This window comes from Diadema antillarum, unplaced genomic scaffold (assembly GCF_040938485.1).
Source record: "Diadema antillarum isolate AM-2024a unplaced genomic scaffold, OU_Dant_1.0 seq00000893_RagTag, whole genome shotgun sequence".
NCBI classification, from domain to species: Eukaryota; Metazoa; Echinodermata; class Echinoidea; order Diadematoida; family Diadematidae; genus Diadema; species Diadema antillarum.
Window position 1 is genome coordinate 276964 of NW_027271756.1, and position 13237 is coordinate 290200.

Sequence of the window (13237 nt, forward strand, 5' to 3'; positions counted from 1 at the left end):
AATCTTTCAAATCACATGATTGTGATGGTAAGCCATATTCAGTAGCAGCGAAATTGATCTGTCCCATTATTGTTTGTTGAGCTGATTTGGAAGAAGGGAATCTTGATTGCGTAAAATGAATTTCTTCAGTGACTGTACAAATATTTGAGCAATGTTGGGAGCAGAATGAAAGGCAGACTGTATGTACTTTGTATGTAGGCCAAAACACAATCTCCCCAACAGAGGTTATCATTCCTCTGTGAAACTTGCCTCAGTGAAACTGCACATTTGTGTGTGTGTGTGTGTGTGTGTGTGTGTGTGTGTGTGTGTGTGTTCGATAATGGTCTTGAAAGCTACATTCCACAGCCTCATCATGGTACTTAAATATCTGTTTTATATATTAATCTGTGACAATTTGATATGATGCAAAACTTCTTGTTTTTAGTTTTGTATTTGTGCACACTGTGACCCTGTCATGTACAGAGACTTGTTCATGGTTATGTTTTGTTTTGTTTTTAACCTTTCAATCATTGTGCAGCTGCTGTCCCGATTATGTAACTACCCTCAACCAGCGGAGGAGCTGGCCAAGAAAGATGACCTGACCCTGCTGTTCAGTGCCATCACCAGCTACTGTCCGCCCCACAACGGGCCGTGGAGGAAGGGGGCAGCCGAGGTGCTCACCACCATCTCACGACACGGCCTCACCCAGGAAGTGGTCGAATACATCCACAGTAAGTGTGACCGCGAGTCATTGGACTGGTGTGCTACATACGGTGGCAAAACATTTTGCTCCTGAAAATGTAGCCCAGCCTGTTCCCATGTCTCTAGATCATCATTTTGGGTTACTTGTGAAGCCCCCCCCCCCCCCCCCCCAATATTTGATATCTCAAGGTTGTTATTAGTTGGAATAGATTGAGGCAACATAAGGCCTTTCTTAAAATGGTGCTTTGTCCAAACTGATGACCATGTGAGCAAGTAATCCACAGTTTTAAAAATGTCAGACGGTATTATGCTTGTGTCCTGTAGTTCATAAATTCATGACATGATGCTCGCAGCAGTTACTTAATATCATTCAAACTTGCACATACTGTATAAGCTGTTATTTTCGCGTACAGATATTTTTCGCGGATGAGCAGGTCGCGGACATTTTCTGGAGATGTTGTTGTTTTCACAAATTGACACAAAGGCTATCGTGAGTGCACTATTAGCCTAGCACATGGCGACATTTTTGCGTGTTGTCAAATTCACGGTCCAACAGTCATTTGCGAAATTCGCGAAAATAACAGCTTATACAGTAGATGTTACAGTTCTGGTTTGAAGCAACGTGGAAAGTATTTGTGATAGGTGTTGTTATAGGCATCAAGATAAAGTCCCCCGCTCTTGTCGCCACGAAAAGGCGTCCAACTTCCGTTAAAAAAAAGGTCACGTACTGTTTCAGAAAGTTGGAGAAAGTTTGACATTTGAATCCCATCTTGTGCCTAGCATGACCTGAAATGAACTGTTTTGCTAGTCTACCATATTGAATGTCTCCAAACATAGCAGATCATGGTGCTGCTTCAGAAACAGGATCAACTCTTTGTTGCCATAAAACAGTGATGTAGATTAGTTTCCCTTCATTGTGCCCTACAGGATATTTTTGTATTTGCTGAACAAGCACAAGATTATCCTGTTTCAGTTGAGATAATAAAAACAAACAAACCCTCAGCCTTTTTGTGTGTTCATGGATGGTTGTGCACAAGCACAAACTTTTTTCACAAGACTGTTTGCAAAAAATCAAATGAGTTTCAGGTTTAGCCCTCTGATGGACATATCCAACTCCCCACCCAATAAAGAAATATGCACATTAGCTATGCACTTTCTTGTTTGAAAGCATGCTCATTATCAAATTGAAATGTGCACTGATTCTTCACTGAGCCAAACCCCAAGTAGATTTCTGTTTTTAATCATTGCAATATCGTCAGAAGTTTTATTTGTAAATCCATATCTGAATAGTTCATCTTGAATGGTAGGGCACGGTGCTTCAATCTTGAAAATGATCTGTACGATGATAGCAACTATTGACTCAAAAATTATGTTGTGTGACTCTGGTTGAAATGGGTACTCATTGAAATATATATGTGTCTTTTTACTGAGAAAATAATGATGACAAGCATCTCAAACCTGATAGACTTAGGGTGCGTTCGAGTGCTCTAAAGGGAACCAAAGTGAACTGAACTAAAGCATACCATTCACATACAATTTTACTCTTATATATCATACTAACTTTTAAGTGTTCTGGAATTCCCCTTTAAAAGCGATCGTAAGTCTGCACAGTGGTATCTTCATTTCCATTTGCGATAGACAAAAACTGTCTGGGACTGTGTGTGGACAACATGCAGTGCAACCAGGACCTGTCCCCACTGGAGATCGTCGAGATGTGCTTCACCGTCTTCTGCTTCCTCAAGGACTCCAGCGACAAGTCCCACGTCCTGCTCGACGACTTCAGGACCTGCCAGGGCTACATGTTCCTCACAGACTTTGTGCTCCGGTGAGTGGGCCATTCGTTTGTTTTTCCATGCATTCATGTATTCATGTATTTATTCTTTTATTTATTTATTCATTCATTCATTCATTCATTCATTCATTCATTCATTCATACTTTCATTCATTCATTCATTCATTCGTTCGTTCACTCATTTGTGTTTACATTCATTCATCCATTCGTTCATTTATTTATTCATTCATCTGTTCATACTTTCTTTATTAGAGTATTCATTCTTTAATTTATAAACCTTTATTCGTTCAGTTTTCATTCATTCATGCATCTAGTCATCTTTCTATCCTCTCAGTCCAACTATTCATTCATAAATTCACTTGTGCAATCATGAATTCATTCATTCATTCATTCACAAATGATACTACCTATGAAATGCTCCATGAGTGCCCTGTAAACTTTATCTGTCCATCCATCCATCTATTCATTCATTCATTCATTTGTTCATTTTTCAATCATTTATTTGTTCATTCGTGCACAAATGACAATACCTGAACTCTTCATGTGCTTCTGCTCATGTAAAGTAACATTGGTTGGCTGTGTTGGCATTTAGACAATTTGAAAAAAAATTGCTATGATGTAAGAAAGAGAAATGCACTGAGTTTAGTATGACACTCTGAAAGGTCATACTGAAGGTTACTGTGATTTAGTAAGGATATGAAAGATTACACTTTTGTTCATTGATACTTATTTTCAAGATATGTCTGCCTATTGGTGAAGTAATGCGTCACTAGATGTTGATATTTATGTAATAAACTCTATAAATAGCATTTATGGTTGATAAGGAACATTTTTGAATACTTGCTGTAAAAGATTTTATGAAGTGCCAAAAGCTGTGTGACAATCAAAATGTCAGTGGTTCTTGTGAAAAAGAAAATACAAAAAACTTAAACAGGTTAGCAGAAATCCAGATTGAATTATTCTGAGAATTCATCCATGGATCAAGTAAGATATTAGCGTGTGATTATTTGTGGTCAAATGATAAATAAGAGGGAATAGCATCAATGTACTTTTCAATTGTGTACTGTATAATACACACAATACATTTCGCTGTGTTTTTATTTTTGCACGTTTCATGAGTCAACTTATGTTTGCTGTATCATCAACTTGTAAAGATATTGCTTCCCTCAGCACAATGTATCATATATTTTTAGTAGGAATTCTCTAATTTTTCTCTCGGAAAAGAATGATACCTCTATCTCATTCTGTCAGTGCGGTTCTCGATTGCAAATTCAACCGCTAAGGAAACTGTCATCAAAAAGTCACAATGCACGAGAGGAGATATTATGCTTGTGAAAGTATGTAACTTGCAGTATATTTGTGAAAGTAATTACCTGCATTTCTGTTTTGTCTTGGAAAATTGGTTAAATTTCCTCTCCCAGGTTTTCATTGTAGACTCTTTTTTCCCCCCTTTAAAGCGTCCCTGTAGTATTCGACCTGACCCCATTTAATAGATTAGTGAAGTGTTTTGAGCAAACTCAACAACAAACCATGAAGCAGATACAGATATGTGGAAAGTTTAAGGTTTAATTTGCCATTCTAATCTACTCAGTAGTGTCATCTCCAAAATTCTAGGAAATTGAGGGGGTGTGTGCATGTCTGGATTGCGTAGTTCCACAGACTGTTCCTTCACATATGTTTTTCCTGTCTGGATTCATGGAAGACATTTGATTGGAATTTAAGGTTTTGTATTTATACTTATGTTAAGGGTCACAGTTAAGGTGACAGTTTGCCTTGTCCATGTAATCTACAAAGATTTCTAAGAATTTGACAAAAAATAATAATCCATGTAATCTGCAAACATTTTTAAGAAACTGACAAATTTCTGGAAAGATTCAATTCTTTTGGTTCAGCTGCAAGAGGTGCTGCAGGTACAAAGATTATGTACTAGGCGGATATATACTCTATAGCCGCACTTCTCACCATTAGCCACTTTGGCTCTTATTAAGTTTTATAGGCCCAGTTAGATCAGATATGAATCTTTTCATTTTGGTAAGACATTGGGGCCCATCTACAAGTGGTTTGTGGACCATCAGTGGGCCACAGCTCACTGGTTGAGAAGCCTTTAGCTTAGGTAGATTAAAGACAAAAGTCCCATTTTTCCTACAATTCTCAAGATTTGGAGTCTGTGTATCTGGTATAGGTATGTAAATCACACAGACTTGCCTTCGAAAGTTCTCTAAATTTTTCCAAATTATACATATAGTACTTCTTTTCATATCTACTTGTAATTAGAATTTAAATGTGCTTGATTTATATTGTATGATACGCGTAAAAAGTTATTGGGGTGTTAGGAGACCCATTTGTATTTCGTGAATGTATCTTCCATTCATTTGTAGTTCAATACACAGCATAGATGAAAAGGAATCTCTTCATCCATTTAATTTGTCTTTGTTCTATTCAATAGAGCAAAGATACAAGACATACCTATACTGAGATATGGATTGTGTTTCTATTCACTAAGGATTTAAAATAATATGATGCAATCAAAACATTACATCTATCATTGTAATCTTTAGAATTACTTCATGTACAATTGTCAAGAAATAACAATCTGATTATTGTACATATTCCCCCCCCCCAGCAATTTTGAGGAAGCTTGTGTTTTTTTTTTTCTTTTCATCTGCCACTTTATATGATAACATTATTAATATCCTGTAACCATTATAGGCGAAACTCTGTGGTTGCTTCTGAAAGATTTGATTCCAAACATTATGAGCAATAGGAAGTGCACTGCGGTTTGCAAAAAAGAACAGAAAAAGAAAAACTAGAGTCACCGTGGTTTGTGTCCGCATTTTTTTTTTTTTTTTTTTTGATGCCATAATCATTTATACGTAAGTCTTCAGATTTCGTCATTTCTCCAGGCAACCAGGACAGTGCATGTGGTTTACATCAGTTTTCGAACACTTGCTCTAAACCATTGATTGTACATACAGTCCTTAACTCACTGAAGACTAGACCCAAGTATACCAGGGCAGGTGTCTATGGGAAATGCGTGTTATAGTACAATCAGCCTGTCCTCAACGAGTTAATTCACAATTTATAACTTTGCGTGCATAGGCCTATACAGTTTGTACATACATGTATGTTATACTCTCATGATGATTCAAAGTGAAACTGGTCTCGACTGTGAATTCTAATTAATTTCTCTCTCGATCACCCATATTTAATCAATCATTTAATTATACCGGACCCAGATTTTGGAATAGCTTAGATAATGATCTAAAAGAATCTGTGAAGTTAATTACATTTTAAGTATAAACTCAAAAAATATTTGTTTTCTAAATATACCAGTTAATTCTGTTCAGTGAAAAAACCTGTCATGTTTCACTTTTCCTTGAGATTTTGTAGTGTGTCCACAGACCTTTTCCATCCCTCTCCTTTTCTCTCTCTTTTTCCTTCTCTATTCTTCCCTGCTTCTCTTTCCTCGTTCTTCGTTGTCCAGTATCTGTCTGAGTGCATTTCCTCAATTCTGTTATTTCTGTGTATTGTGTTATTGTTGTTGTTGTTGTCGTTATGTTTTTTGTGGCCGATTGCATATCTTCCTTTCCGTTTAATTTTCCTGGCACACCTGGCCCCATAGTGTCTGTGCCACAAATGTGATATGTTACATAGTTTATATGTTTGCATTCTAAAATCCTAGTAAGTATTGTTCGTAGTATCAGCATCATATATCAATGAGTAAAATGTACAATAGTATATATGGAAGAATTTGAAATGAATATGTCTTATTGGTATAACAAATTGGTGCCGTTGTTGTTTTGTTCCAGTGTTCCACGTCTTACAAGCTTGGCTTTTTTAGTGGAACACTGTTTTCCATCATTGTGATTATTTACTATTTTTGTTGCCACGGCAAAGTGCATTGTTTCCCTTTTACGACATCATTTGTGTATAATATACTTTATATTGTATTGAAAAAATCCTTTATCAGACGAGTGTAAGAGAAATGAAAAAAATTGTATCACTTTGGATTATGTCAACTTTTTCTTTTCTTTTCTTTGTGATGATGGAAATAAATAAACTATTGAATATTGAATATTGAATATATATTGAATATTGATCATTTAATTGATTTTGCTACAACACGCATTTCCCATAAACACTTGCCTGAGTATATGCGGGACTCATCCTCAATGGGTTGATAATGGATGTGGGATTCAGAGTTTAAAAGGTGTCTGTCCCTCTGCAGCTTTCTTCACCTATCTTTCATTAGAGTGTAGCATAGGGAAGTTGGATTATGACAAGAAGAAGATCTTGGATCCTGAAATGATTGACCACTTAGGTCGCCATTTGCTTAAAGTTGGATATCACCTAGTCTATTTCATTTAAGAATACTCTTTAAAATTTACATTTAAACCCCAATGAATAAAAATCGGAGTGACCAAAAGTTCTAAAATTTTGCAGAGGGCATGTCTCAAGTACGTTCTACAAAGTTTGATATATATAGCAAACATAATACTCAGGTTATTGGTACACTTTAACCGTGTGAATGGCAATCATATGATATGTACAGCCAATGTGCCTGGAACAATAGGAGTTCTGTGTATGGCCCCGTCTACAAGCTCATTCACATCCTCAGGAAAAAGATAAAAGTTGCGGTGCAATAAAACTCGGCACACAACCTTTTTAAAAAGGTATTGGGGTTCAGAATACATGAATGACACAGTGTGAGGATCTTTGAAAGTAGGTAATACACCAAGAAGCAAGATGCTGATCCCTCCTTAGATTCATTGGCTGTTGAGTAAGCAGTGGTGGCTTTGGGATCAGCACATCATCAAATTAATAGCAATTAAAGGTACATGTATACGATCTACTGTACACATGCTCTGTACTTTAAGTTTAAGTGTCTCTATGCCCTGTACATTCTGGTAACATTTTCAATCTATGTGAATTACTGGATATAGCTGTAATAGCAAGAGATGCATTTATTCAGCATAAAGTCCCAACTGGTGTGCTCTTTATGCCATCCAATTCTTAAAGATAGATGATTCTGAGCTTGGTTGAGATTAACATTTTTTCAAAGGCTGTCATGCTGTCCTGAGCAAAGAGTGAATAGAGAAGTGGAGCATAGTGCATCGGCACAAGGTTTTTTTTTGAGATGTGTGTGAATGGCATCATTGTTCATGACTGGAGGAAAAAGCCTAACGTGGGCACTTCTCCTACTGAATAATTCAGTTTAATCACTTTGACCAGTGAAAGTGCTCGATTTGTGAATTCTGCAAAATTTTGTTTTACTAGCATGATCGAAGAGCAAGTTGACTTTCATACCTCTTCAAGAAAGTGGAGGAATAATATTACCCTATAACATGGGAATGTGTATTTTCATGAAAAATTACATTTTGTTGAAATTTCTTTTACATTTTCTTTACATCATTGTTCTGTGGTGACATCACAAACTGTTCTAATCATTTCATCCAGCAATGGCTTCACTGAAAAAATTAATAACTTTTGAATGGATTGCCTAATTTTCCACAAACTGTGCTATGTGTTCTAATATAATTGCTGCAGTCACTCATTCCACATGTAATTTGGGTTTCATTCTCCTGTAAGAAGATTGCATTACATTCTTCTTATGCAAACAAGCACAGTTCCCAGGGTTTTTTTTTTATATCCTCTCAGGAATGAGCATTGAGAAATTCTTGTCTTTTTTTTTATTTATTTGTTTTTTAATGCATGTGGGTAAACCTTCCTCTACAGAAAGTCCCACTTTTCTTTATAAGCCCTAATGAGCTGCTTATTTGACCTTGTGAATTTTTGATGAATTGCTTGCTGAATTCAATGGAAAATATGGTAACTTGTGATAGCTTTCTGACAGAGCGATGAGGCAGACTATCGACAGCAAAACTATAAACTGCAGAACGATAACGATGCGCTCTCTGGCTGTCAGAGATCCACCTATTCTATGTGGCTCGTAGCCGAGCTGCCTTCTGAAGCCTGCTAAATATATCATCCCGGATCTTTCTCCCAACACTGCTCTCATTGCCTGAGGTCACCTGATACATGCCTATGACACCTGCATCGTCTAGTTAGGGTTGGCAAAATGGGGAGAGTCCCCCCCCCCCCCCACCCCGTCCCCATAAGGAAGGAAGTGTTTGAGAGGAGGCAATGGTAGTGACACTTCCTGTCCTCAATTCTCTTTCTCCCCCTTCATCCCCTTCTCTCTATTTCCCTCTCCCTCTCGCTCTTTTGTTGCTTTCTTTTTTTTCCATGTCTACCTTCTCTTCCCTTCCTCTCTGCCTTTTCCTGTCTTTCTTTTTCTCTATCTTTTTTCTCTCGCTCTTTTTCACTCTCGCTCTTTGTCTATCCCTCTCTATCTTCAAACTATCTCTTTCTCCATCATCCTTTTCTTCTTCCTCTCTCTCTCTTTCTCCCAATTTCTCTTCTTCCATCTCTCTCCTCCTCCTTCCCTTGCTCTTCCACCTATCTCTCTCTCTCCTTCTGTCTCTCTTTCCTTTCTCCCTCCAGTTCTTTAGTTTTTCCTCCTCTCCTCGTCTCTCCAGCAAGCTACTCTTCTCCTCCCCTCGTAATCATCCTTGTGTCTTTTTGCCGTTTCTCCATCTCTCTTCTATCTCTCTCATCCGCCTTACCCTGTATGCTCTCTCTTTTCTCACTCATACCATCTCATTGTACTCATGTTTTAGAGTTGATCTTCATGGGCATAATATTGCTGACAATACTTGATATTGATAGAGATAAAATGGCATTTTCTCCCGATTTGTCCAAATTCCAGGACACCGTTGTCTTGCAACTGTTCGTTCTGTTTCAGAGTTTTATTATTATCCTGAATGTTGTACGTGTCATCTGGTGAAGACTTCCCCCAAAGAAACTTCCAAAGACACAAACATGTCTGGCCCTTCCTCATCGAGACAGTTTCGATGTTGTAGATTGAGAAAGATTGCGGCCATCATGGCTACATCTATGATGCTAATGGCTGATTGATGCCTGCTGATAATTACTTAATGTTGCACCGAAGTACTTCATTATTGTGGGATATTTTGCTATCAGTGTCCTTTTATTGATGTTGTGAAATTGTAGCAGGAATGATATAACAATAGCAAAAAGTAAAAGAAATGGTGATAGTGATACTGATAATAACATAGTTTTTATTATCATTATTGTAATAATGATAGTAACATTATCTTTATTATAGTAATGATGATTGTGATAATCATTAGTGTTATTTTCATTATTATTATCATTATCATCATGTTCATCAAAATCATCTGCATTATTAGAAGTACCAGCAGTAGCAGCAGTAGAAGGAGTATCATGATTTTTTTTTTTATTCACATTAAAATGTGTTTTTTTTAGTCATTCTAAAGTTATATCCCATATATCTATTTGATTCTTTATCTTGTCATTATGGGCGTAATGTATACACAATGTACTGTCAGACTATGAACGGAAAGTTGTTATTTTGTTTGTTTGAACATAGTACATGGAATATCTGGGAAAAAAAACCTCAAAAAAATGAACATATTGCACTTCTTGAAGGTGTTGTGGATCTGAACATAATACTATGACATGAATGTTTGCATTTCAGTGATGAAGAACGAAGGCTCAGGCAGTGACAAAACAAAATACAGTATAGTGTGGTCAATATGAAGAATTTTAATGCAAAAACACAAAGAACACCATATTCATTTTTTTAAAGAGTAAGTTCATCATCAAATAGAGAAAAATTGATAAATATTTTTGAAGATGGTATTAAAATCATCACATGTTTCCAATATTTTCCTTGATTTTCAGCAGCTTCAGTCTCAAATATCTCAAGTTGATAAAGATAGATATATTGGTTTTGGCTTTTACACTCTCCATATTTTTGTACATGATATCAATTCATTCTATACTCCAGACTGGAGGCCATGGACACAGAAGAGTCCCTTCACTCACTGAGGAACCTGGTCCTACTGATCTCCTCATTGACGTCCTGCGGGTTCCAGGAGCTGCGTCCGAGCTCCATCGTCTACGAGGCGCCTTTCCAACAGCCTGGTTTCACACTCCCGCAGCCGACAGGAAAAGGTACCCTACCCATTTTTGTCTGCCTCTTCAGTAATAATGTGTAGTTTGTGTGTGTGTGTTTTTTTCTACAGGCCAAAAGAATATTTTTTTTATGGATGCAAGTACAGATTTTTATTATTATTTTCTTTAATAGTGTGTTGGTTTCTTTTCAGCAAAATCAGGTAAAGCGATGGTATAGTTTTGGTTGAGATGGGAGATTCAGATTTTAACTTTTTGTAAGATAAATGGAAACCACTTATGAAATATGAAAGAGTACACAATTCTAAGGGGAATTCAAAGTTTCTTTTATGAAATCGGCTTAATCTTCTGTTCCATGTGTCTTTATCAAATTTTCAAAAAAAAAGAAGAAATTCATCTAAATCTGTTCATAACTTTTTGAGTTATTTTGCAAACAGACAAACAAACAAACCAGTGCCAGTAAAGACATAATATCTTTGGTAGAGGTAATAACTGCAACATGTGACCAAGTTGAATTCATATTTACTGGCTTTTCAATAGCATACATGTAAATGAATAACTTCTTTGTTTTTCCCAGTCACCTCAGTGAGGAAATGTTTTGTTTTCAAATGTAAGTGTTATATTAGAAATGCATTCATTTCTGGTATCATTCTATCTAGGTATTAAAGTCTGCAGTGACAGTGAGCCTCCCTCAAGATTGACATTTGGTTGACATTTTCATGGTTGTTTCATAAATAGAATCTCTGTGATAAATGTATATAGCTATGTGTCAGTGATGATGCACTTAGTGCAATGCATCTACAAAGTTGAACTTGATCACTTTTCATACACTATTATCTGTGGACTCTATATCATACATATACTTGAAATTGGTCTTATGAGAATACACACTCACGTGCACACATCCATAATTATGTTGTATACATATATTGTTTTCTTTTTTTCTTGCCCCATTCTTTCCTTGCTTTTACCTGATACCCCTCCCTTCCTGTCCTTGTCTGTTACACTCTCACTCTCGCTCCCTTTTTTTATCGCCCTCTCTCTTTCTGTCTGTCTGTCTATCTGTCTGTCTCTTTCTCTCCATTGTTTGGTAAATATAGCCTATCAGGTTGAAGGATTTTATATTATTTTTGGATACGAAATCTGAGCACTGTTTACATATTAAGCACTTCATAATTGTAGTGTGTGGGCGATATTTGAAGTTTCACTCGCCAGCTTGCGAATTGCCTAGATTTGCCATTTTGTACCTGGGAGAACTTAAAGACGGACGTAGATGCTCAATAGTCCTCTTTGTAGGTGAGATATGATGTCGTGGATGCAGTCCGTGAATGGAGTACTAGCCATTTCTATTTGTCTCTGTATTCCTTGACAGGAAATAGCGTGCGAAATCTTCAGGCTTTCCAGGTTCTGCAGACTGTCTTCCTGAAGGTGAGCTGGAGCATGATTTTTTTTCTGTTATTTTGTAGTTCACAGATTAATGATCCTTGGCGTGGTCCAGTGGGATCTAGGTGTAAGTCCACTATTTGATCGAGATTTTTGGCAGAACAGCAGACCACTCTCAGTTAGTGCTGGAGGCACTGTTTTTGTGTGAGACAGCAATTCCGTATTGATGATTGTTTGGTTTTTAAGATGATTTTCATGATTGCATGGATATGTCGTCATATCAACCTAGATTTTTTCTTTTGTCTATTACTCTTCTGAGAGAGCTATGTGCATGGTGTTATGTGCAAAGGAGCTTTTTGATTTGTGTTAAACCTAGTGTATATGGGCAATTCCGCGGTTAGTAACGTTACATTTAAAGAAATTTAGATATTTATTTTTACTACTAAATCACCATTTATTCATTTCAAGTCAAAATCATTTTAAAACATGTTCATCCTTCCTAGGTCTATGATATAGAAAAGAATGAGTACAATCCAATAAATATTAGAATTGCTATCGCAACTAAAAGGGCTGGTTAGTAACGTTACGAAAAAAGGACATAACAAAAAAATCAATGTCTTGAAACAAAAAGTGTGCAAAATTTCAAGTTACTTAAAACGAAGTGTTGCATTAATTTCAATTATTGCATCATGACAAATGTTCACACAAATATTTTTAGCAGTTCGACCGATGATTTATTAGCTAGACCCCCAAATGCATGGTTAGTAACGTTACGGTTAGTAACGTTACATTTGTCCAGAGTAATTCCGCAGGTCATTTCACCCTTTTGTAATCAACAAAATGTCACATGACTTCTGGAGTATTTAAATGTATTCATCCTTTACCTTTTAGCAAAAATTTGAGGAAAAAATTTCAAAGCAACCCACTGTAATTTGCATTTAAGTGAATTTCAGCATCCCCAGTCCCACATGTACATTTTAAATGATGGTTTTAGATCTTGCAAAATCAATGAATATGAAAAATAAAATCTACTGAATTTGAAAGACCTTAGTGATTGGTGAACATCCATGGCATTAGTTGATACCTAAATTAAAGAGTAAGATAAAGAGGCACATTTCTTTTATCCATGTCATGTCCACCTAACTGCAGAATTGCCCATATGATGTTCCTTTTGCATTGTTATTAAAACTGTTAGAAGGATTTACATTTGTATGTGTGTCTAGCAAATAGTCTCAATTGTTTACAGATAAATACAACAACAACAACAAAAGAAAGAAAATTGCTAGGAAATGTTTGATAGCACAACTATAAGCAGGCCTGGCCCAAAGCATAAATCTCTAAATGTGTTTTGTTGTGAAATTC

The 13237-nt window shown here is 36.5% G+C and overlaps 1 protein-coding gene across 1 annotated transcript in view; it reads left to right on the plus strand.

The window, feature by feature from the left end:
* The window catches only part of LOC139740967 (WD repeat and FYVE domain-containing protein 3-like), a 124890-nt gene that overhangs the window by 41497 nt on the left and 70156 nt on the right, over positions 1 to 13237 (plus strand). The window contains exons 5-8 of the mRNA XM_071651552.1: positions 518 to 710; positions 2320 to 2506; positions 10368 to 10534; positions 11865 to 11920. Coding sequence (XP_071507653.1) covers positions 518 to 710; positions 2320 to 2506; positions 10368 to 10534; positions 11865 to 11920 — 603 coding nt within the window. The remainder of the gene's footprint in view (positions 1 to 517; positions 711 to 2319; positions 2507 to 10367; positions 10535 to 11864; positions 11921 to 13237) is intronic.